General features: G+C 43.8%; 1 protein-coding gene across 4 annotated transcripts in view; it reads right to left on the bottom strand.

Moving 5' to 3' along the window:
• LDB2 (LIM domain binding 2) overlaps positions 1-26,269 on the bottom strand; it is a 378,881-nt gene that overhangs the window by 73,402 nt on the left and 279,210 nt on the right. For 3 of the 4 annotated variants that reach the window (XM_053257538.1, XM_053257536.1, XM_053257535.1), the window contains exons 3-5: positions 22,460-22,632; positions 9,304-9,426; positions 4,896-4,979 (exon numbers count right to left, since the gene is read on the bottom strand). In XM_053257538.1, the coding sequence (XP_053113513.1) occupies positions 4,896-4,979; positions 9,304-9,426; positions 22,460-22,632 (380 nt within the window). The remainder of the gene's footprint in view (positions 1-4,895; positions 4,980-9,303; positions 9,427-22,459; positions 22,633-26,269) is intronic. The other variant, XM_053257537.1, reaches the window with a different exon arrangement.

Here is a 26,269-nt window from a genome sequence, read left to right as displayed (position 1 = left end):
ATTGCATTCAATCTATCCAAGCTTCTGATTATCTAGATGAGTTGGTCATCTCCCATGCCATTTGTGTGAATGAGACTATCACATAGTAGGGTTTTCATTGTCCAACTCCAAACTTCCAATAGATATGAAAAGAAAATGATTATTTTATCTGTCAAAAAGGGGGGGGGGGACTTTGGGATGTGTTGCTTCTGAAATGGCACAGTTCTTGTCTGCTGCAAGTGCCTGAAGCTTACAAGATAAGGCAGAAGCCTTGAGGACTGTGTGGAAACCTTGAAGACTGGGCGGATCCACAGAGAGGCACGTTCAGGCAGCCAACAGGGGTGACAAAGGCTAAATGTGGGGGGCCATAGCAAATAGCCATAGCAAAAAGCAAAACAAGAGAATAAAAAAGTCTGATCTACCTTGAACTTTGCATTGAGTAAAATAAATGTTTTTATTCTTTTTTTGGACACCTCTCTAAGCACTTGTGGAAAGGTGATTTGATTACTTGCTTAGATCTATGTAAACTAGGGGTGTGCATTTCATTTCGGATACAAAATGTTTTGTGTTCAAAACAGGCCATTTTGGCTGTTTTGTAGCCGAAACAAAACACCCAATGCTCGAAAATTTTGTAGCCGAAACAAAAAGTCCCTGATTCAGATACAAAATGTTTTGTTGTTTCAGCTGTTTTGGAACTCCATTTTGTAATCACGAAAATTCTTTCTCTTTCAGTCTCCATTTTGAGTTTTGACATCTGTTTGAATTTCTGGCCCTTCCAGTCTGTAGATTGGCCAGCGAAAGCATGGGCTGATCTGATGGCAATTGCCTCCTTATTCCTTTTAAGGAAATTTAAGGGTAAAATTTAACCTCATTGGCCAGTGGGGCAGTGTGCACTTCATTGTTGTTGTTTCACACTGTTGTGTGTAGATCAATTGCATTTCTGGGGGGGGATGTATATGTGCACGACCTTTGGAAATCTGCCTGGTTCTTTGCAAAGCTCTGCTGTTGTTGTTGATGTGTGATACTGATGTTCTTTGGGCAGAAGAGTGGGTTAGGTGGTAGTGCCCCAATTGGTGCATGCTGTCACCCAGATTCCAAAGGAATTGGTAAAAGGGTTGATTTTTAAAGAATTTCTGAAGTTGACATGTCTTTGGGGCAGATTCGGGGCAGAAAGTGGGCCTGAGGGGCAAAAAAGTGGGTTGGGTGGCAGTGCCCCAGGGGTGCCTGTCACAACCCAGATCCCAAAGGAATAGGGCAAAGGGCTGATTTCTTAGGAATCGTTTAAGTTTACCCGTCTTTAAGCCCCCCCCCAGAGAATAATGGAAGTTTCAGCAGACCCATAACTTCACCTGTGGGGCACTGGGGTGGCCAGGAGCAAGTGGTGGTGTAGTGCACATAGGGTGCCAACCAGTCCCATGGGTTGCTAACCCATGGGGTGCTGGGTTCTGTTGTTTCTGAGGTGTTCTGAGTGTAGATTCTCTGGTGGCATATGAGATTTTCAATGACAAACCATGAATCCACTCTCATATGCTACCAGAGAATCTACACTCAAAACATCTCAGAAACAGAAGCCAGAACCCAGGTTGGCACCCTATGTGCTCTACACCATCACTCACTCTGGACCACCCCAGTGCCCCCCAAGTGCAGTTATGGGGCTGCTGAAACCTCCATCATTCCCTATGGGGAAGAACTTTAAAGACATGTAAACTCCATTAAATCTTTAAAAATCATCCCTCTGCCCAATTCCTTTGAAATAATTCTGGCAGCTTCCTTGGCAGCTACCACCCACCCTACTCTGCTCTGGGCCACCCCTTTCCCCACGACGTGAAGCTATACTTTTGCTGAAACCTCCATTATTCCCTATGGGGAAAATCTTAAACTTCAAAAATTCACCAAAAATCAGCCCTTTGCCTAATTCCTCGAAATCTGGTTGGTAGTTTCCACCCACTAGTTTTGCCCTGGGGCCACTTTTTTAAAAATCCAAAACGTTTTGGATTTGGATTTTGCAATTTTGAATACAGAACAAAATTGAGGTGTTTCAGATTGGATTGGATTTTGAACAAAGAACAAAATGGGGGTGTTTTGGATTCGGGCCAAAAACAAAACAGAAAAAAAAAACCAAAAACGCACAACCCTAATGTAAACTGCTTTCAGAACTTTTATTGAAAAGCAGTATGCAAATATTTGTTGTAGTCATATTTGCAACATTTAATAAACAACAGCAGCAAAAGAAATGAGAATCAGCTAGATACAAGATCTTCAGGTCTTGGACAGCTCCCTGGCAGAACTCTTACACCCAACAGAACATAACTGAGTCCTAAAGAGTGATGCGCCACCTTACGTTGCGCAGCGGGGAAATGCTTGACTAACAAGCAGAAGGTTGCTGGTTCGAATTCCCACTGGTACTATATCGGGCAGCAGTGATATAGGAAGACTGAAAGGCATCATCTCATACTGCATGAGAGGAGGCAATGGTAAACCCTGCCTGTATTCTACCAAAGAAAACCACAGGGCTCTGTGGGCGCCAGGAGTCGAAATCGAGTTGATGGCACACTTTACCTTTAAAGAGTGATGCAGGCCCTGAGAATTGCCTCAGTCCCTGTGATTTGGCTTTTGGCTTGCTGATTTCTCAGCACAGGAAAATAGGTGAATTGGGAAACTGGCAAGGCGGTTTCTTAGTTGACTCAGCTGGCAGCTCAGTTGGTCTGACATGGAGATAGGGTATTTCTGCACTAAGGTCCATAATCTGCTCATCCCTCCTCTGGGGCTTCAGAGCATGTGGAATCTTGCACATTCTCTTCCATGTTTGGGGCATATCCAGTATTAAGTACACAATATGTGTCCATATTTATGACAACTACTGGCTAACACCAGAACCAAGAATGTGATCGTGCCCTCCATCATGTATTTGAAAGCTTGTACCTCAAAGGTGGACAGAGGATTGGCCCAGTATATTTGGAGTCTGCTAACTCTTCCTTGGAGTTTGTTGGGAAGAGGGAAGCAGAGTTAGATAACTTTATGCTATCTCCTCTTCCAGTCCTTCCTCCAATCTTGGGAAAAACTGGTGTGATCATATCAGCAACCCATCAGCCCTAAAAGTGATGCTGCTGAATGCCAGAGTGGTTAATGGGAAAATATCAATCCTCCTGGATTTGATCCTGGATGAGGGCACTGACCTGGTATTTATCACTGAGAGGAGAGAGGGAATGTTATTTCTTCCAATGATGGCTTTCCATGTTTCCGTATGTATCTATTTCAGCATAGACTTCTGCCACATTGGTTCTCAGCTTATGCTAATATTGAATAAGTATCAGTAAAGGATGATTGCTTCCACTCAGGCTGCAACTATATGTTCAGCAGCAGACCAAGTCAGGGTAAAGGAATTCAGGTTGCCACCAAACAGCAGCAATGAGGTGGGGTGGGTGCGGGGGTGTGTGGGGAGGAGCACACTATACGGAGGAAATTAGTGGAAGGTGGGGGAGGAGGGGATATTTAACCCTTTGCCCACCTGCCATTTCTTTTGCTGCACTACCTCTCCCAGTCATTTCCCCCACAGTAGACTCCCTGCATTTGTTGTGACTGCAAGAACAGCTGCTGGGGAAGAAAATAGCATTCATGTTTCCGTCCACAGCTTTCCTCTTCCACCACTGCTTTTCATGTGATTTGGTTCTGCCACCAAAACTCTTCAGTCATTAAATGATGGAAGTTAGGCTTTCAATCCTGAAAGTTGTTTCTCTTACCTTTCTCTTATTCATGTTCTCCAGCTTTAATGGGGGCATAGAAGGTAGCCATGAAAAACAACTAGGATTGAATATGGGTTCTTAATACTTATTCTGTGTAGCTGCACATTCTGCTAAAACTGTGCCTTGCCTACTATACCTTCTGTTTACAATCTGTCTGGCATATCTTAAGACTTTTGCTAATTTTCTACATTGCGTTTGCTTCACAGTATTCTGCACCTGCAGACAATTTGCATTTTAAAGTTTACTATATGAACCCAAAATTTACATTTCGGTCTGTGCATGCTGAGGCCACACAAAGGAACACTTTTAGCATATAAAAATAGCAAACTTTGAATGTCCTTCAAGGATCAAAGAGTAATGGGGTAAATGTATTATTTAACCATTAACATATTACAACCAAGGCAGTATAATACTTGGGGAACAACTCCCAAAAGCAAAACTGGACCTGGAATGGTACTGCTGCCCTGAGAATTGGAGTTTTGCCTTCACTTTGTGGCCCAGAGCAGACATAATACTTAATCATGGTTTCTGATTTTTCTTAACCATGGTTAGCACTACATCATTTGAATAACTAAACCATGGTTGAGGATTAGTCACAAGTCCAGATGTGGGACTATGGTTTTAAGTAGGTCTGCAAATGATGGTTTGCTCCCTTCCCTCTTTTGGCTCCTCTGCATTGAGCTTTAGGTTACACACTCCTTAGTAGGGACCTGTTTTTTTAATTGTTACTATGAAAAGCATCAGGCAGCCCTTATTAGTAACACTATTCAAATACATACATAACAATGTCAACCAGCCACAGTTGGAGAAAGTATTCAGTGGGAAGGTAGGGGGTACAGTTGCTGACTGGTTAATTTCCCTCTTGCCGGCTGCGACACTGGTGAGTGCAACTTGTAGCCAGCAATCACATACTTGCACGGTATGGACTGAGGTCTTCTGAGGCCAGAAGAAACCTTAGAAGGGAAGAATGTTTAAGAAGCTAGGACCCAGCAGAACAGATTCTAACTTAGAACAGATTTTGAAGGTTTCTAGAAAACTTGGTTTGTAAAACAAACAAACAAGCAACAAAAAATACAGTGTTTGCAGTGACAAAACTCACAATCTTTAGGCTAAGGAAGAACTAGTGAGGGTTATGACAGTAACCTTTTCAAAAATTACTCACAGTAAGCTTACCCTGAGGTAGTTGAGGGTGAAATTAGTCAGACCCATACGAGTGATGTTTTTGGACAGCTGCTCCAGCACCTGAGGGTCTTGCGCCTACACCGAAAACAAAGAGACATTCTCATATGTTCATGTGAGAAAGAAACACAATTGTAACATTATATTTCGAGAGTGCGTTTAAAAATGGAGGCTCTCATCTAAAAGCAAGCTGCTAGTTCATTAAATGCATCAGAGTCTGGACTATTAGATACCCATTTTCCAACAGAAGGAGAAAGCAAAACCGGTTTTATTCCCACAGCTGTATCAACAGTGATAGATATTATTAAGTCTCTTTATTATGCTTTAGCATTTTCAGTATCTTAGTAACCCTGTCTCAGTAATGACCTTGTAAAGACCAGCATTATTGTCCCCATGCACAGAAAGGATCCAGGCCAAGGGAGAGCGTCTTGCTTAAGGCCACCTAATGAGTTCATGGTAGAGGCAAGATTTTAATTGGACACATGATGTTGCACTAGTTCATGGTTTTGAATCTCACATATCATCTTGACTAGTTGCCAAAAATCTTATCTATGGAATGGAGAAAATCAAGAGAGCTGGACACGATGGAGGCCTCAGCATTTGATCACATCTGCTTGGATATTTCCCCTACAGCATAGTTGCCACTGAAGAAATGTTTCTGCATGGTCAGGTCTCCACATTGTGGCACAAATATAAGCCAATGATGGTCATGTGAATCATCTTGATTGCATGACTATTTCCCACACTCTAATAAGCATGTTACTGGTATGGAAACTAACCATCTGATCTGAGCAGCCCACATGATAATTGCTTATTTACATTACTGCTATGATATGGAGTTCTGACCAGTTTTTCAGCAGCAGTAATGCTACAGCAGTAATCCATGAATAGGGTTTGCTATTAGTTTCACATGCTTGAAACAAGAATGGTATTCTAAAACCTTTTGAAAGCCAAACACTTTATGCTGATTTCAGGTACAGGCCATTATAACGCATGATACAAAAGGTAGAAATTCCAGGTAGTTTAAGTGGCTGATAGGGATGTGCACAAGATGGTTCAGTGCCTCCAGTGGGAAGCGCTGAACCAGTCTGGGCACCAGCGTTCAAACTGGCTTGGCGGGGAAGGGAGCGCTTCTCTTATAAAGAAGGTAAGAAGCTTCTTTATAAGAGAAGCGCTCCCTTCCCTGCCAAGCCAGTTTGAACGCTGGTGCCCAGACTGGTTCAGCGCTTACCTGCTCATCCCCACCCCATAGATTTTCCAGTAGTGCTGCCCACTCTCTAAAAGGCCCTGCACGGTTGAGAGAAGTGCCGATGTCATGTGCGTGCCAACGTCACATGGAGGCTGCAGGGAATCGCGCTCAGCCACATGTGGCTTTTTGGAGACCAGGCACCACCGCCGGAAAAACAGCGGGGTGGGGACAAGCAGGTAAGGAGCTACTTACCTGCTTTTAAAGGGAACTGCTCCCCGCTGCCGGCAGCATGAACGGCTTGTGCACATCCCTAGTGGCTGAAGCCCAGTAACCACGACACCTATGAATATTTAAACTAAATATTCATAGTAGTAGTTAATGTTTTCACTATTAGTTTTATTCAAAGGTTACTCAAAGCAGTTTACCCAGAAAAATAAGATTGTCTATAAGAGTTCCTTACACACATTACATCACAGTAACATAGCAACACAGCACAAATTGGAGCCAATTGGAAAATAAATCCATTTTTAAAAAATGACTACAACCTAAACAAGTACATTACCAAGGCAAAGATGAAAGAAAACAATTATCTAATTAATATGCTTACAAGCAAAAGAAAGCATTTAGGGATTGTCAATGCCTGCTTTCATGCTATCAACTGATCATGATAGCATCGAACAAGAAACATGGCAAATGCTGCCAGAATTCCTAAAAGAAACATGGACCATTTCCTCCACTTACAGAGCATAAAAAGCAATTGTGCAGATTGACCTGCTGATATTGATACTGAGGCTGATCACTTTTTGTAGTGGCGATTGCTGGGGTAAGGGTCAGGATAGCAACAAAAAGAAAGAAAAACAGTGTTTACTGCAGTGTACTTCCAAGCTATTTCTGACATGTGCTGATAAACCCTTAATAGTTAATCCAATCCCCAAAAGAGTATGCTGGAGCACACTAGGGCATCATGAGTGAGCTGTTAGTGTGCTATAGAAAACAATAATTAAATAATTCAAGGTGCCTGTTAAGTCCAGAGTACCCAACCTCAGAGGCAGTTGCCTGCTATCTCTCTGCATGATTTACTACTCTGTATTTGCCTTCTTCTATTATTTATGTATTTTATTTATTGCATTTCTATACCACGTGGTATAGAAATCTCTAGGCGGTGTACAGATTAAAACATAATGTAAAATAAAACATTAAAATTCATAAAAACAGATAAAAATCACAATAGATAAAAACACACATTAAAATTTAAAATTTAAATTTCAGTTAAAAGCCTGGGAAAACAGGTACGTCTTCAGAGTCCTCCTAAAAATAAAAAGAAAAGGAGCCCCTGGTGGCGCAGTGGTAAAACTGCTGCCCCGTAACCAGAAGGTTACAAGTTCGATCCCGACCAGGGGCTCAAGGTTGACTCAGCCTTCCATCCTTCCGAGGTCGGTAAAATGAGTACCCAGAATGTTGGGGGCAATATGCTAAATCATTGTAAACCGCTTAGAGAGTTCCGGCTATAGAGCGGTATATAAATGTAAGCGCTATTGCTATTGCTAAGGAGATGCTCTTATTTCAGCAGGGAGCGTGTTCCAAAGCCCTGGGGCAGCCACAGAGAAGGCCCGGTCCTGAGCTGCAACCAAATGGGTTGGTGGCAACCATAAGCAGACCTCTCCAGATGATCTTAATAGGCAGGGTTCACAATGGAAAAGGCGCTCTCTTATGTACCCTGGACCTAAGCCATTAAGGGCCTTAAAGGTAATAACCAGCACTTTGTATTTCATTCGGAAACATACTGGCAGCCAGTGCAGTTCTTTTAGAATGGGTGTTATATGGTCCCTTCGGGTAAACCCAAAGACCAGTCTGGCTGCCACATTCTGTACCAATTGAAGTTTCCAAACTACATACAAAGGCAGCCCATGTAGCGTGCATCAGAGTAGTCAAGCCTAGAGGTTACCAGCATATGTACCACCGTTTTAAGGTCATTTGTCTCCAGAAATAGACAAATCTGGAGTATCAGCCGAAGCTGATAAAAAGCAGCTTCTAATAAGTCTTTGCTGGTGGTAGGGGGTCATTCTGCCATGTCTCTGTATCTGTTGTGATCAGATCATCAAAACACTTCTGATGCTGCATTCTGGAGAGATGCAGCACATTTACCAACTCTCAGAGAAGACTGCCTGCTATGTCATGAGTCACTGCCTGCATGAGTCACTGAAACACATTTAGACTGAAACTGAAGGAAAGTTCTCACTCATTTACATCCTGAAAGAAAACCTTTGTGGGGATTAGGGGTGTGCACAAAACCGGCTGGCCCAGTTCGGTTCGAGTCTGCACTGGACTTGAACAGGACCAGGCCAGTTCAGTTTCGCCCCCCATCGAACCCCCAGGCTTGATTCGGGGTGGAGGTGGGGGGGTTCGCAGGTCAATTTTTAAAAAACATTTTTTAATTACTTACCACCTCCAGGGGGGGGCTTCTCCGAGGACACAGGGGTGTCCGTGGAGGTTCCTCCTCTCCCTGCCAGCCTTCCATATGAAAAAATTGCCCAGTTCAAGCATTCTTCAGTCCTTTCTGCTGCTTTCCCCCTCACACCAGCCATTTTGGAGGCCGCCATACATGCCCAATGGGCCTTTGCGTGGCCTGGGTTGTGACCCAGCTATGCAGGGGCCCATTACGTATGTGCGGCGGCCTCCAAAATGGCTGCCATGATGGGGGAAGGGCCTGGAGAACATCCAAACCGGGCAATTTTTGCCATGAGGGAGGGGGAACCTCTTTGGACCCCCACATAGCTTCGGAGAAGCCCCCCAGAGGAGGTAAGTACTTAAAAATGTGTTTTTTAAAAAATTGACTCGCAAACCCCCCAAATGGCTGGGATGGGGGGTTCATTCTGGGGTGGGACTGAACTGTTGTACCGAACCGGTTAAACATCAAACCTGTTTGTACATCCCTAGTGGAGATAACAATGGAGCATATCTTCAACTGTATGGATGATTCAAAATACCACCTCATTTTCTTTGCTGCATTTTCAGGTGGCAAAGGTAAGGCTTCAGTTTCATCAGGGATGATGGGAGTTGTAGTCCAACAACATCTGGGGACCCAAGTTTGGGAACCCCTTCCTTAAGGTTTGCTTGCTGGAGCAGCAAAACATGGGCTCAAGTGGTTACACTCAAAGTTTCCTATAATGTTTTAAAATGTAATTGCCAGTGAAGCTTCAGCTGATTACTTACATGCATGGCTAAAATACTGCGAGGGACTAACTCTCTGTATTGTCTAATGGTAAAGTGCCATGTTTTTATTCTCATAAGGTCATCAAAGGTAAATTCCAAGATAAGACGTCCTTCTGTGCACACCTAGAAGAAGAGATAAAGAAAAAGAAGGAAAAATAATCAAACTTCTCCAGGAAGTCTTTATAAATAAAAAAGCAAACACCTAGTTCTGAACAAAAAAGGCAATTCAACAGGCTGTAGTTAATTGAGCTGGAGATTTTATAGTTCTGTGGACTGTAAATCTTATTATTCCTTCTTTTTTGTTTCTTTCCAAAATCGCTGCTGCTAATTAACGACACTAAACTTTGCAGTTGGGGTGTGATCTGCAGTTGTGCATACACAACATCTAGCTGCTGAACCAAAACAATCTTATATGACTTATGTAATATATTCTTACATAACTAATCAAAGGGGTGAGGCTTTCCCCTCAGCTTACATTGCTTCCTGATTCTGTCCTCTCTCACCTCCAGAGCCCTGCGTTATCTCTGTAAAGTTCCTGTAAAACCAACAAACCTTCATTGGGTAGGACAGCAATTTTTTGTTTTTGTTCTTTTAAGGATATTGTAGTAACAGTGTTGATGAAGCCTCTGGCAATGACAGGCACCTAATATTACAGAGCAGTGGGATAAGCAGAAGGGCTTCTGGCTGCCCATGAATAAGCTCCTCAAACAGGGAAGGCAGAAGGCTCTATGGTACGAGGGTTAAAAGAAGCATTCATGGGCCTAGGAAATTATGGGCTAGAGGTTTGGGAAGGGAAGGACAAGGGGAGCTGCAGGGTGTAGGAAACAAGGATTACACCTTGCATGAAGGTACAAGTCGAGAGGAATGAGGGAGAGAAGTGAAGACCAGTGGGTACAATCCGAGAGAAGGAAAACTAGCTGAGATAATGGGCAGAGAGAGAAGCTGCAGAGATAAGGAAAGCTGAAGTTTCACATACTGATTTAGAAAAAAAACCCTGCCAACTCCTTGGCTGCAGGTCCCTAGTGCCGATTTCTTTTAAAATTACAGATTGTAGGACTGGCCCTTTAAAGAGGCCCAGTGAGGTGGCTGCTTCAAGCAGTGAATTATCAGGGCCCTAGGTACTGCCACCTCCAGCCGCCCTTCTCATCACCACTGCCACCTGCCGTCACCACTTGCCATCATCAAAAAAGTAGGGTTTTTGCCAAGTGATGGAACTACCACCACTCAATAAAAAGTGACTGCAACTTAGTTCTTGTCCTCCTTCCCACTGCAGCATTTTAAAGGGAGGGAGGGAAGAGTATGGGGAGGAGAGTGCTGGGAAGGTGCTCTAGCCACTACTCTCCAGCTCTTCACATTTCCTCTTCTATTCCCTCCTTCCTCCTCTTCACAGCCAGCAGTATGCCAACTCAGAAGATGGCAGCTGCCACTACTCCTAACAAGAAGAAAAAGGAGGAGGACAAGGGTGGCGAGTCCTCTGGGGTTACAGCGGGGGGTGACATTCGATTCTCTGAAGTCTTGGGCCACTGCTGACAGGAAACAATTCTTTGTGCCAAGCTCATGTGCAAAGATCTGCTTACGGCTGCTTTTGAAGAATACAGAATCTTGGAGTCTGCTTAAGCAGATAGTGAAGCCAAGGCAAATTTCTTTATTTTCAAGTATTTCCAAAAGATCCCTTTTAGTATGTTCAAAAGACATACTGAGGCAATTTTCACAACCAGCAAAAATCGGGCTACGCTCGCCAGCTCGCCCGGTGGTTTACAAGCGGCTAACCTGCTTGAGAAGCCCTCCCCTTAGCCCAGGTTAGCAGAGCGAGTGCTGCGTTAACCAGGGTTAATGGATCGTATGCTGCCACGGTGCGGTCCCCGCAACAACTCACAAGAGACCCTTGACTGGGAGGCTGAAAAGTAGCCTCCCAGCTTGAGGGTCTCTCCAGCACGCTCTGTGCACTAGCGCAGGGCATGGTGGAACTTCTGGGGGCCACATGGCCCCTGAACTCCCAAGCCCCCACCGGATCCATGACTGAGCTGGCAATCATGTGGGCAGCCGATCCGGCCGCCCAGGCAGGGCTTGTTGATCATCTGCAGGGACAGCGGGCTTAGCCCGCTCTCCACACGAACCCTTTCAAAGCAGGTGTCACTGATCGTGAGACCCGCCTTACTATCTTTCTCCTGTTGTGTTTCAACCATGAAATTCTTTACTTATTTAAACATATATCTACCTCACACATCCCATAGTCTCAGGGCAGGAAATAGATTCATAATACATGCAAAACATCAAATTAAACTACAATTAAATAACAGCATAAAGAAAACTATTCTAAACCTCCCACAGTAATTCTGATCCCTCAAAGTTAGTCCAAACTAAAAAATAAATAAATCATAGACCACTTTCAAAAAATGTTTATATGGCCAAGTGAAGTCTTGGACATTGATGTCGGGTTGCCATCTCAGGATCTGATCTGAAACTAGAGTTTTAGCTGCCTTCTCTGGATCTTTTCAGAGGAGTCAAATCTCAGAATTTGGGAACAGAACTAAGACAATGAGGTCATTCACACAATAAAAAAGGCTGTTCTCATGTGCAGCCTAACCCAGCGCATGAGGACATACTCGGTGCACAGTGCGTTGTATGATAACTGGAAGCTGGGACACATCATCCCAGCCTCTGGAAATCCTTGCTGCCTGGCACAGTGGTGCTTGCCTGGGTGTGCAGTCCATGCTCCCAGCATCGTTTGAGGGATCGTCTGGGTAAGGTAAGGTTTTGTAGCCTCCCCCCTCCTCCCAGCTGGTTGTGTGAATGCCCTCAAAAGCTGTGTTCTACCCAGGTTTGGGAGCTGTGTGTGCTCCAAATTTTTGGTTGTATGGAAGCAAGGTAGGAGGAAAAGCCACCCAGGTTTTCCTCCTACTTTGCTTCCACACAACCAAAAATTGGAAGCACACACAGCTCCCAAACCCAGGTAGAACACAGTTCTTGACTGTGCGAATGACCTCAGTTTTTGATTGCATGAATGATGTCAGTTTCTACTTAGCTTGAGAACTTTTGCTATTAGATCTGCTGGCTACATCTTGTCTTATCAGGCAAGTCAGGCTCTGCCCTCAACCCACCAGTCTTCACCTCCTGAACAATGAGGCACTATTCCTTAGATCCCAGGGTCCATTAACATCCGAGTACCAGGACGAGAGTATCTGAGGACCTGACAACTACAGAAGGCTATTGTGACCAGATGCAAAGGAGCACAAGGCTCCTGCACCTTTTAAGAGGTCTTCACAGGTGAGGAGTTTGGCAGTCAAGGGTGAGAAAAGTGGCACCTGTTAACATTCCTTCTCAACTATTTATGGCAGTCTGGTACATCTTGTCTCTGGTCACCCTACAGATGGTATTGTTAAGAGGGTGTTATCTGCTGATCTTAAAGACTGTGATGGAATATAAGCACATAAAGATAATAAATTGGTTGCTCTCGGAGACCTGCTTACACCTGCTCCTGGAAACCATGATGACTGGCAAGGTAATGAGACAAGTGCAACACTTTCAAAAAGGCTTCTAAACAGTTAAAACAAAATGATCAGTGACTCGAATACAAGTGCTCTGGATTATATTCTTTTGTTGATTTGACTAATAGTCTGTACAAGAGCAAATCACAAAACGATGTAACTTGTGGGTACACTGAGCACTCTAAGTATATTAGATTAAAAGAATTATCATGGTTTCTGCCAAGGGATGACCAGAATCATCAACTCCTTGAGGCACTTTGAGAGTGTCAAAATGTGTGTGGATGGGGACGATCCAGTAGATATTAAGTTCTCATGACCATAGCAGGCTCAGGGAGGGCAGGGAGTGGGGAGGCAGGGATGGACCTACCTTCCCCCCCCAGACGATAGGGTCTTCTCTGGCACGCTGTTGTGTGCCCACACAGTCCACACTGCTCCATGTAGTGTGGATCTCTGGAGGTCAGGACTCATTTGCCCAGCCTCCAGGAATCCTACAGTGCACTGCATGACAAGCATGGTGCATTGGGGGATTCCCCCGGGAGTCTGGCGCTCTAGGTGCCTGACTCTTTGTATACTCAGGCTACATACAGTCCAAGCATACTCATGACCCCACCCTTTAACCCAGGTTATAGCCTAGTTAAATTCCTGGGCTTGTGTGGGAGGCCTCGATCCCAGCACTGCACAATAGCATCCCAACCCGGGCTTGGGCTGCCCTACCTGGCTTGGGCTCCTCCTATGCACAGCCTCCTTTATACTTGCATTTCCAAAGAGCTTTTAAGAAAAGCCTTAACCAAAGGCTCCTGTGTAAACTTAGTAAGGGCAAAGGAATAAGTGGACAATTATTGACTGGTAACTTGTTAAGAAACAGAAGGCAAGACTAAATTGATAGTTTTCAAAATGAAGGGAAGTAAGCAGTGGTGTCTGCCAAGGATCTGTACTAATGCTACTATTGCAGTTTAATTTATTCATAAATGATTTGGAGTCGGGCATGAGTAGTGAGATATTCAAACATGACACCAAATTATTCCGGATGGTGAAAACCTAAGTGGGCCATGAAGAGTTCCAAAAGGATCTCACTAAACAGGGCAAATGGGTAACAAAATGGCAAATCAGTCTCAGAGGCACTTCACACGATTGCTGTGAAGCTCCTCAATGTGGTCTGTGGAGAGAGCAGGCTTAGCGTGCTCTGCCCACAGACGAGCAGCCGCAGCGACACACAAGCAAAAAAATGAGGTTAACAGAGTGCTTGCAATGTTAACCTCATTTAAGGGGAGGGGGAATTAGGTGGGCAAGTCTCCTCGGGAGTAACGGGCTCGCCTGCAAGCCCAGTGGCTCCCACAATCCCTGGAAAGTGGGCTAAGCTCCCGTAGTCCGCTTTCCAGTGATCGTGGGAATAGCCTTTCAGTGTAAGTAATTTAAAGATACGTGCATATTGGATTAAAAAAAATCCTTACCACATAAACGGATGGAGAATCTGAACTTGAGTGCCAGGAAAGATCTCTTGTGGCCACGGTTTTGTTTTAATGTGTTTTAAACAACTTTTAAAAATTGTATATTGCACTTCGCATGTGGAGTACAGACCTATCAATAGCTATTAGCCATGATAAATAAGTGAACTCCACAAGTTCAGAGGCGTGCTGGGATCAAACAATGGTTACAGGCTGTGGACTTCATGCCCTGCCTGTAGGCTTTCTGGAACAATTTGGCTGGCCACTGCGTGAAGCAAGATGATGGACTAGATGGGGCTTAGATCTGATCCAGCAGGGCTCTTCCTAGGAAAGAATTTCACTTGCATGGTTTTACGCCAAATATTTAGACAGAGAATTTACAAATACCGTTTTTGCTAGGAGTTACTTTGACAAAAGTAATGTGTTTTGGGGATGTTCACTGAAGAGCGAGAAGGGACAGCGACTGAAATGAGTCAAAGCAGAACCTGGGCATTAAAAAGGTGGAGAAGCTGATAACTGACATTCATGGGATGCTAGGTGAATTATATATAACGTTTTCTTGTCATCTTGTGTTCTTTCCCCTTTTAATGATAAACAATCCAACATTTCTCTAGAGCCTGGTGTTACAATATGTAGGTTTCCTTTACAAGCAACTTGGCTGATCTTTTTGCAGTTTGAATTCCATCAACATACCATTTGAAACCATAGATCTCCTGTGAATAGATACTTGGCTAAACAAGATTGTTAAGTTTAAGAATGCGGAAAAGGCATTTTTTTTAAAAGTACATAATATAGGATTTGTTTCCTGTAGATGACAGCTTGTATACATCAGCCTCACTTTCCAACCTCATTTGACCCATTTTTTAAAATCATTTTCAGTCAAACACATATATTCCCACACAATTAACTTGGGGAATTTGTCAGCACAAGATGTGGTGATGGCTGCTAGTTGAGATGACTTTTCTGAAGGACTGGGAATTAATGAAGGACGGCTTCGATGAATGGCTGCTAGCCATGGTAGTGGTGAAATGGAACCTCCATTTGCCGAGTCAGGAGTCGGTGAGAATTTAGCTCCCCACCCTCATTAAGCTGCTCTGTGGCAGGGCCAAGTTCTGCTCCTGCTCAACATTTCACCACACTGGAGGCTTTAAGATGCAGGAAAAAGGCTCTGGGTTGCCTACATGGAAATCAAAGGGAATTTAAAGTGGCTGGATCATGCCATATTTATGCTTTTGGTGTAAGACAATTTTGAAAGCGATCACAGATATTGGCTAGAATAATCCACAGATCATAACAGTTAACAAACATACTAGTATAAAAACATTTAACTTCCCAATTTATAGACAAGCCAAACTATTTCTTCCTAATCAATTAACATAAAATCTTATTTGAAGCTGGCTTCCTTTTCCCCTAAAGCTGCCTTTCCCATAGAATCCAAAATGAAAAGGTCTCCAATTAAGAAAACATTTTCTGTTGTGCTGAATTCATGTTACCGTACTGTGAGCTCTGACATTTAGTTTCTGTGGTAACCAAAATCAGCTGATTAGTTGGCATGGCAACAGAAAAGATGTAATCCCGGCAGACACACTCTAATCAATGCCCCCAGCACAGATGGTCTCTGGAGGATCAACAAGAAAGAGGCTGGCAGGCATTCAGGAGATCACGTGACAACTCTAGACTAGGCCAGGGAAAAAAGAAAGAAAACTAAAAAAGAACATTTCTCAAACTAACCAGTAGCTTTTTAACCCCTTCCTTGTCTTGATTAATTGTAAAATATTCTGTAGCTTGCACCAGCAGAATAAAACAGAATAAAACTCCTCACTTTAGCTTATTTTTTAGTGCACAAAATGTAAATGTTACAAAGTAATAAATTCTTCTCTGACCTTCGGTTTTTATTGCTGAGAGTTTCTCATATCTGCCAAAAATTCTTACTTGATATATGGTGTGTATAAATGCATAAAAGTAATGTGTTTCTTTGCTTTTTATAAGGTAAAGTGAACATAAATTGAACCTTGGTGGTGTTTTCAAGACTGAGGAGCACAGCTGAATGCACGGTGGGGTGGGAAAGTATATTTTAGCCATGCATGTAGGATATTATTACAATTTTAACAGTGCTGATTGCTATAAAGTTTATTTATGTGAAGCTATAGGGAAACACAAGAATAACTGACATTAAATGAAATAGCTTCTCCTCGCCTTGCCCATTCCAATCTGTGACTCAAGTAAGGCTGGAGAGATACAACAGTTTTTCAACAAGCTGGAGACAGTTTGAAAAAGGATGTAGTTGTGCTGTTGGCAAACAAGTTTTGCAGGGTGTTCCATCATTTCAGAAGCCTGTGAACCCTGTTTGACCAGAGGTGATAGCAGAACACAAGAAATGTACACTCTGTGGAAAGAGATGAGAGATAAGTGGCAATGGAGGGCTGGTTTTTACAAGTGCTTTTGCAACCCTGAAAAGGGCACCCTCTCTGGCAATTTTTCAGGGGGCCTGTCTTGAAGGGACATATAACACAAAAGCTATCAGCACAGTCACCTCAACAACAGGAACATGCACCCCCTGACATCCCTTATGACTGAGGGCATAAGAATGCAAGAAGGGCCCGGCTGGATCAGACCAATGGTCCATCTAATCTGCTTCCACAGTGACAAACCAAATGCCTCTTGCAAGAACTGCAAACATATTCCAAGTGTGGCTGCACCACATGTTTTTATTAGGCATTACAATGTTGGTAGTTTTATTTTCAATCCCTTTCATAATGATCCCCAGTATTGAATTCATCTTTTTCTACAGCTAACACACACTGGGTAGATATTTCATCTCATTTCTCATTAGTCACTACCAACATGGACCTCATCAATAAATATGTGAAATTAGGATCCACCCCCCACTCAAATCCTCATCGCTTTACACTTACTGACATTGAACTGCATTTGCCATTTTGTTGCCATCCAGTATGGAGATACCTTTTTGGAGCCCTTTGTTATTTTGTTTGGATAGTACCACCCTGAGTATCATCTGCAAACTAGGCCATGGCATTGCTCATCCCTAACTCCAGATCATTTATAAACATTTTTTTAAAAGTCAGTCCCAATATAGATCCTATAGGGACCCCACTTGTTACTTTCCTCGATTGTGAGAATTGTTCATTTATTCCTGTTCTCTGCTTTCTGTTTAGCTGTTACCAGCCCATAACTGGGCTCATCTTCTTATTCCATGATTGCTATATTTATTCAAGATTCTTTAGTGAGTACTTTGTCAAAAGCTTTTTGGAGGTTAAAGTATGGAAGTCCAGATGATTGCCTTTGTTTGCTCTCAGTACTATCATCGTGCAGGCAAATCTAACTAGCTATGTGATGCCATGAACTTATCACATCCACTATACGACTCCCAAAATTAATTTGGATTACACAATGAAGAAATTCTGATAAAGGTGCTGAAGCATTCTGCAAATGACCATTTAAGAATCACTGTAAGGTTTAAAAGTAGGGATTTTTTGGGTGGGCTTTTCACACCCCTTGAAAATTCAGTTTTTACCTTAAAAATGCAAGAGTATGAACCTTCAGCACAATTATAGAAGAGATGCTGCTTTTGCAAACTGTGTTCAACTCCTTTAAAACCCATTGAGCTGGGTCTAACAATCAGTGAGACCCAGTTTAGGAAGGTAAGCGAGCAGGGCGACGAGCAGGGCGGGAGCCCTGGGCGGCTGGATTGGCTGCCCACATGACTGCTGGCTCCGTGACAGAGGCAGCAGGGGCTGGGGAGTTTGGGGGCCACATGGCCCCCGGAAGCTCCAGTATGCCCTACGAGAGCCGACAGAGCATACTGGGGAGACCCTCAAGCCAGGAGGCAGCTTTTCGCCTCCCCTTCGGAGGTCTACTCGTGAGTAGCCGCGGATACTCACAATTTTTAAAACCGGGTTTGTGGAACGCTCGCTCCGCAAACCCGGTTTAAGGGGAGGGTTACTTTGGTGGGTTAACTGCTGGGAGGCAACAGGGCTCGCCTCATTGCCTGTCTTCAGCCTAAGTGATAAGAATCAGAGGTATCTCAGGGCAACTCCTATTCATTTCAATATGGCTTGCACAGAAGAACTTCCCAGTCAAATATGCTCCTGGTCTTCCATCATTTTGGGGCAAGTAGAGGGTTGTCACTTGCACAAGGGAAACATCAAAAAATGAAATCCACACTAACACAAGCTGAAACAAGAGTTGTTCCTACTATTCTAAATTCTATGAATTCTAACATGGTGTGTTTTCCTATGGGGAACATCATGCTACATGCCAACAGTTTTGGATTGGAAGGGCATTTTTTATTCCTCAAATGGTCAATTTAATTTTGTTCCTATCAGTTGTGTAGTTATTTTCAAAAGGAAAGAAAGCATGCTGACCCATGAGATCTACTCTTATTATTGTTTCATCTTTATCTATTTACTAATTATGGGCTTTTTCTTCTTGCAAGGAACATAGAATTCAGACTCTGGAATGCTCTCCCGGTGGCTATTCACCCCTTGGTCTCCATCACAGCTTTAAGAAAGAGTGTAAAATCTTGGCTTTTTGACCAGGCATTTATTTGATTCTCTGCTGCTGCCTTTATATTCTGTATTGCTTTTATGCTTTTGTTTTAAATTTTTAATCAGATTTGTTTAATATTTTTCACTTAATATTTTAATTGTGTCTTTTTTACCATCTTGTGTTTAAATTTTTGCTGTAAACCGCCTTGGTTTTGTTTTAATGAAAGGCGCTATATAAATTTAACAATAAACAAACAAACAAACAAACAGCTACAGTGGGAAATACAACAGAATCATAGAAAAAAGAGATATATTACAAAGTTCTAAAACAGAACAGAAACATTTAGCAAATGATGATATATCAGAAACCAGGAAAGTATCTGAAAGTTTAGAAGTTTTTACTGCTGGCAGAAGAGCAGGGAGATGGGCTGGTGGCCTTCTCCAGGAAGGCAAGTTCCATTAAAGAGAAAGCAATGCATAAACTTTTTTCACTTCAGTAAAAGGAAGCCCATAAAACAGCACCTCATCCCCTACTCTGGTCTATATACAAGCAAGCGTTTCCTGAGATATATAGGACCTGCGACATTTAGAGCTAATATTAACACAAATCTTTCACTGATCAAGGGCTAGAAATTCTAGAACACCAACTTTCTCTATAATATTGCATTAAATCAACTGGTCCATAATCTTGGGCCTAGAGCTACCCAGTTTGGAGGGGAAGTGGGGAAGTAACAAAGAAGATTCAAGAGTCAGGCCTTATGCAAAACAATGCAATTAAGTTCCTTTGTTGCTCAATGTTCAGAGCTAAAAGATAAAGGGCCAGCTTGGATGAGTGCAGCCTCATTATCATTGGACGTGATAAGGTCAGGGACACACTGAGAGCATGCCCACCCTCATGACACAGGAAGACATCACAAAGCATTCTATGTGAGGGGGCGTTCATCTGAACAGCACCTCTACATTCACTCCAAAACCTTTGAGTGCATGAGGGGGGGATTCAGAGGAATGCCCCCCTCACATGATTAAGGGATGCCCTGAGAGCGCATTGCAACAGTCTCCTGTGACCTCAGAGTGGACACACTCTCAGCGTGTCCCCAACTTTATCTCATGTGCCAAGAAGCATTCGTCCAAACTGGGCCACAAGGGATGCAATGCAGGCCTGTGGATAGACTAGCCAGACAGCCACTAATTCCCACTGTGGGCCAACAGTAAATACCAGCATTCAAACCAGTTTCCAAAGTGTTGAGAAAACACAATTACGGGCCTCAGCAACTCAGTTTGCAGAAGCATCTAAGGCAGGCCTGCTCAACTTAGGCCCCCCAGCTGTTTTTGGACTACAACTTCCATAATCACCAGCTACAGTAGCCAATAGCCAGGGATTATGGGAATTCTAGGCTGCAGAAGGGCTGAAGTTGAGCAGCCCTGAGGAATATCATCAGTAATGTGTGATGACACACATCACAGCCCCTCCCCTTGATGACTTGAACAAGTCCTCTCTGTGAACCTTCTTGGAAACAAAATCTGCTTTACTTTACTACCATGGGAGAAGCTTACCAGGTAAATGAGGTAGCTATGTCTGGTCACCAGACACAGCTACCTCAAGTTAAAGGGCCAAATTTCTGATTGATCTGTGTCTATAACCCTAAATGCTTTGGACTCTTCCTGTCTAAGAAATTGCACAGCTAAGGGAGTGCCTCATCATATGAGAACTCTCTTCCCCTAAAGACATCAGATGGTCCTTGATAAAAGCAAGAAGGAATAAAACAGCTATTTTATTTCTTATTATTAATATTTATATACAACTTTTAGTTACACCAGGCCTGCACAACATGTGACCCATCAAGCTGAATAGTGCCTACCAGGTACAGACTGCCGCCTGACAGTTTTGAACATCACTTTTTGTTTCAGTCCTACACAGCAGATAGCCGAGGCTGGTTGGCTTAATGGATTGCATGGTGGGCAGGACTGATTTAGGTGTGGTTTGACTCCTATCCCTATCTATAACTGGGAGCAGCTGGTCTTGTGGTAGCAAGCATGAATTGTCCCCTTTGCTAAGCTTTGAGGCGCTTCTCATGAGCAGTGGGAAGCGCCGAGAGGAGGTTTGTGGGGAGAGCAGGTGATCAAGAGGCTGACGATCAAGAGGCAGCCCTGGGTGGCCAGATCAGCTGCCCACATGAGTGCTGGCTCTGTCATGGAGATAGCGGGGGTTGCGGGGATTGGGGGCCACATGGCCCCGGGAAGTTAAGCAAGCATGCAGGGCATCCTGGAGAGACCCCTGAGCCTGGGAGGCTTCTTGCAGCCTCCCGGTGGGGGTCTCCTTGTGTGTCGCCATGGCACGGAGCCACGCCGTGGCAGCAAACGATGAGGAAACCTGGGTTAGTAGAGCACTTGCTCTGCTAACCTGGGCTTAGGGGAGGGCTACTTTGGTAGTCTAGCCACCAAAGAACCACTGGGTTTGCCCACAAGCCTGCTGGTTCTCACGATGGGGAAAACCCGGGCTTGGCTTCTTTAGCCCAGTTTTTCCTTATCGTGAGAACAGCCTCAGTGTCTGCCCTGGTTTGCATTTGGGAGACTAAAAGTGTGACACTGTAAGATCTTCCTCTTAGGGGATGGAGCCACTCTGGGAAGAACACCTGCATGCTTGCATGTAGAAGATTCCAAGTTCTTTCCCTGGCATCTCCAAGATAGGGCTGGGAGAGATTCCTGCCTGTAACTTTGGAGAAGCCGCTGCCAGTTTGTGTAGACAACACTGAACTAGATGGACCAATGGACTGACTCAGCATAAGGCAGCTTCCTATGTCCCCAGGTTCCTAGATGTTTGCTAGATGCAGTGAGAGTCAAACTTGTGGTTTTGAGAGTAAGAATTCTCAGGAAGATGAGGAATTTTCAGGGAAGTATCATAAGGGGTATCCATGTGTCCAAGAAAGATATGTAATAGTTTAGATACTGAGGATGTTCTCACAAGCAACCTAGCCCGGGTTGTGTGGAATGCTGCTCCCACCCAGCCTAACCCCGCTCCTGAGCCCAGTCCTTAGCTGAGGTTAAGGGAGCAAGCGAGACGAGGAAACACAGAGACAGGCACCTACAGTGCCTGTCTGATGTGGGAACCAACCAAGGTACTGTGATAATCACATGGTGCCTTCTGGGATATGCAGAGGCCAGGATAATGAGTTCCAGGTTCTGTTTACCCATGCTGCTCCAGGCAGTGCAGGTTGCGTGGGAGCACATCTTGTGCACTACAGGGGCTGCACACGATCGTCTGGGGGAAGGTAGGTTGAACCCTGCATCCCTCCCCGCATGCAACCATGATCGTGTGAATAGCCCCACTGTCTTCAAAATAAAGGCCATGGGGCCTGGACATTCTCTTAAGTACGCTCTGACTATATTCTACATAAGCTCTAAGACCCAGTAATACCTCTAGCAGACAAGGGCTTTAATTTACATGGTGGAGGAGAGGGGGCACTCCTCAACCCTCCCTCCCTCTAACAAGATGTAGCAGAATTAGAAGAATAAGGACTGCTTTCTCTCAGTTGCTAGCTGATAACCTGGAATGTCTAGTCATACAATGAAAACAATTTTAAATATTAAAATTAAAGATATCAGGAATCAATTCTACCATCCACAGGAAAACTGTAGTTATTAACCTTCATATGGTCCGAAAAGTATAATGAAAATCCAGCACAATTGCATGTATCACCTGAATCTTTCCTATTACCTTTGTAAACATAGGTTTTCCATGCTGAGTGACCATGGTGCATTGATCACAATCCACTGTGATGGAGGAGTTGTGGTATGATTCTTTTGAGTGCTTGAGGATGTAATACAGGTCTGTCACACCTCCTTCAAAGACAGTGCTAAAATAACGAGGAATGAGGGTCCTTCCAATTGCTGTTGGGGAAAATACAAAGCAAAACTGAGCAAGGGCTACCGGACAGAAATGCTTAAGTTGTTTACAGAAGATCATTTACTAGAACAACATTAATTTTGCAGCAAACTATATTCTGCCCCTGATTCCACTGAAACCAATGAGAAATAGATTGCATTGTGTCATTAACTGTATCTGGGCTTTTTATTCATTGAAGACATTATGCCAAACAAGTAATCTGTCTTCTCAGTTTCTCCAGGAGGAGGAATATCTTCCCAGATTAGGAACCAGAATGAATAGGGCAGACTATTTTCTACTTGGTTTGAGAGCTTTTGCTATTGGCTTCTCCCACATGTCTGTCAGGCTCCACCTCTTAGGCACTAGGCACAGTCAGGCCTTTCCTCTGACCTAGCTGCAATCCTCCTACCAGAAAACACTAGGCTCCACCCCTAACCTACCAGGCTCCACCCCCTACCCCATTAAACCACCATTCCTTAGATCCCAGGCTTTCACCCTACGTCTTGGAGTTTGAGCTTCAGCAGAAATGGCAAACCAGTTCTCTTAAACTAATAAAGGTGATATCTATGTGCGAAAGTATGCAAATATAAGTTCATCAAACCAGAAATCTATTTTTAAAGATTAGTTAACATTATGTTCCTAAGAGTCCAAAATTATTATTTATTTGATTCAGTACATGACCATAATATGCACGTAGGATATAAGCATTTGCTATCATTCACAAGATATTTTTTAATGTTTTTTAAAAACAAACAAACAAAACAAAAACAAAAACATCGACTCATCGACTCATGGAATGAAATTCCATTGCTGAATCAATAGCTGTGAAATGTATCCCTGCTCCTAATCCAGTACTGTAACCATTCCACCACACTGGCTCTATAAATTTCTTAGCATAGGCACTAAGATATACTTTTTAAAGAAATCACAGTGTTTTGGAATCTATTATTTGATTATACTAAATGTTTTAGATAAATAACTCCTTCAGTCCTTATGTGTTTTAGATGGAGACCTCTAAAATGGGCATAGAAGAGTTGCTTGAAATGGGAAATTCTGCTTACTAGAATAGCAGAATAATTTCACGATAAAGACTCAAGTCAAGATGAAGAAAAGAAGCACACTCCACAGTACTGTCCTCATGCAATTATAAAAGCATATTCTTCTGCTCCCAGAACAGCATGATCATCTGAAGCAAGAAATGAATGTGCATTGGGATAAGATATCAGATGGTAGGTATGACTTAGAAAGTGAGAAATGTATATCTGTTTCTAATTTGGAAAGAAGAATTCTGCTTTGCTACATACTGTAGACTCATCTAGAATGGGCACTTGGTACCAGAACATCTAGCTCTACATTTTATCTTTTTTGTGTAAATGACTTATTCTGGATACTATTCAGTGTAGTAAATTGGAAAATATCAGGCAAAGGTGTCAACTGTCCCTAATTTCCAGAGACAGCCCTATTTCCTGCTACACCTCCCTGGCAAATCACCATCTTTTGTGGATAGTGTTTGAATGCCTTGAAAACTGTTTTCAGTATGTACACATTAGCAGTAGAGTTGGCTAGCTTCCCCTTCCAACCCCTCTCCATATAATGACCTGCTCAAGTGGTAGATGTTGCTGAATGCATTTAAATTGTACCAGCTATGCTATAAGAAGTACACAGGTCCACTGTGGGGTTCAACACTCTATTGAGCATTCTTAAGTGTTAAATGTTTAGTACGCTATTTAGTAAGGGTCAAACCAGATGCAACGTTAAATATGTCACTGCCTTTCTTTTTTAAAACACAAGATACCAGGCAGGGGGTCCAGATCCAAACTGAGACTTCAGTGTGCAGGGCAGGGCAGGGCAGGGCTTGTTTCGCTGATGAAAATTGCTTCCCCACTACTGTTTGCCCTGGGAGGGGAGCTGTATGCTAACAGCACCTTCCCTCCACGGGGTAAAACGACAACTTGTGGCAGGGAGGGATTTTTGTCAGAACTGCAACATGGAGAAAAGGTTAAAAAACCTATCACTATGTGTCATGGTACAGATCTGAATCAGAGGCCCATGGATACTCTTTAAAAAACCCACAAAAGACAGAAAAGACAATGGCGTATTTAACATCACATAGAGCCCTTTCTTACAGTCAGTGAGAGAGCGAGGGAGGAAGGCTGCTAGCACTTAAAGTTAAAGTGTGCTGTCAAATTGATTTCGACTCCGGGCGCTCAAAGAGCCCCGTGGTTGTCTTTGGTAGAATACAGGAGGGGCTTACCATTGCCTCCTCCCATGCAGTATGAGGTGATGCCTTTCAGCATCTTCCTATATCACTGCTGCTGCCCGATATAATACCAGTGGGGATTCGAACTGGCAACCTTCTGCTTGTTAGTCAAGCATTTCCCCACTGCGCCATCTGGTGGCTTACCTCCCCACAAAAGATCCCTCTGTCATTGCTGGGCAGGCGGATTGCCTGCCCAGACGACTGCCGGCTGCACTCGGCAGCAAAGACGGTAAGGGGCTGGGAAATGTCACCCCACCCCCAGAACTCCCATAATGCACTGTGCAGAACTCCCATAATGCACCCCGTGCGAGTGTGGGGTGCATTATGGGGATCCCCCCAATGCTGGCCAGGAGCACCACAGTCTCCTAGCCTGGCTGCTTGGCAGACAATCAAGAAAACGGGGCTAAGAGATCGCAAGCTCTTTTAACCCTGTTTAAGAGAGGAGAGCTGGTCTTGTGGTAGCAAGCATGACTTGCCCCCTTAGCTAAGCAGCGTATGTCCTGGTTGCAAATGAATGGGAGACTTGATGTGTGAGCATTGCAAGATATTCCCCTCAGGGGATGGAGCTGCTCTGGGAAGAGCATCAGAAGGTTCCAAGTTCCCTCCCTGGCATCTCCAAGATAGGGCTGGGAGAGGCTCCTGCCTGCAACCCTGGAGAAGCCGCTGCCAGTCTGTGTAGACAACACTAAGCTAGATGGACCTATGGTCTGACTCAGAATATGGCAGCTTCCTATGTTCCTAAGAGGATGGCCTCTTTGTGGGGTTTGCCCCAGAGCTGTGTGGCTCCAGCGGTTCTTATGATCAGCAACGACTGGGCTTGGCTTTCCTAGCCTGGTTTAAGCTGCTCATAAGAACAGCCTCATAGAGATTGACTCCTGCACACACTACTTCAGAAGGCAGTGCAAGAAAGGACAGGCTCTTGCAAGATACATAAATACTAGTGCTGTGTGAAGCTTTAGACCAGGATTTGGCCCCAAAGCAAAGCAGCTGTTTGGGCTGAATTTGACCTAATTAAACTGAAATTGACTTGCTGACAGATTTGGGTCTAATTGGCCCAACTAAAACCCACTTCGCTTTAGGCCGCCTTTTCCATGACCTCCTCTCATGACTTCGTTGCTTATCGGCAGCAGACAGATGCAGCCTGGATCTGAAAAGGACTACAAGAAGAAGATTTTAATTCCTCTTCCTGCAGTCTTGGGAATCATAGCCTTTTTCTAGGGCTGCAAACACGGCATTGGCTGCACCACTGGACAAGACTACAGTTCCCAGCACAGCAGGAAGAGAAACTACAATACCCTTCTGGCAAGCCTTTTCAAATTCAAGCCTCATTGTCACAGTTCCATCTGGACTCCTGCCAATAACAAACAATAGTTGGAAGAGAA

The sequence above is a fragment of the Hemicordylus capensis genome, chromosome 5, assembly GCF_027244095.1.
Source record: "Hemicordylus capensis ecotype Gifberg chromosome 5, rHemCap1.1.pri, whole genome shotgun sequence".
Classification (NCBI taxonomy): Eukaryota; Metazoa; Chordata; class Lepidosauria; order Squamata; family Cordylidae; genus Hemicordylus; species Hemicordylus capensis.
Note: the sequence above shows the minus strand (reverse complement) of the source record. Positions and strands in the feature narration are given on the sequence as shown.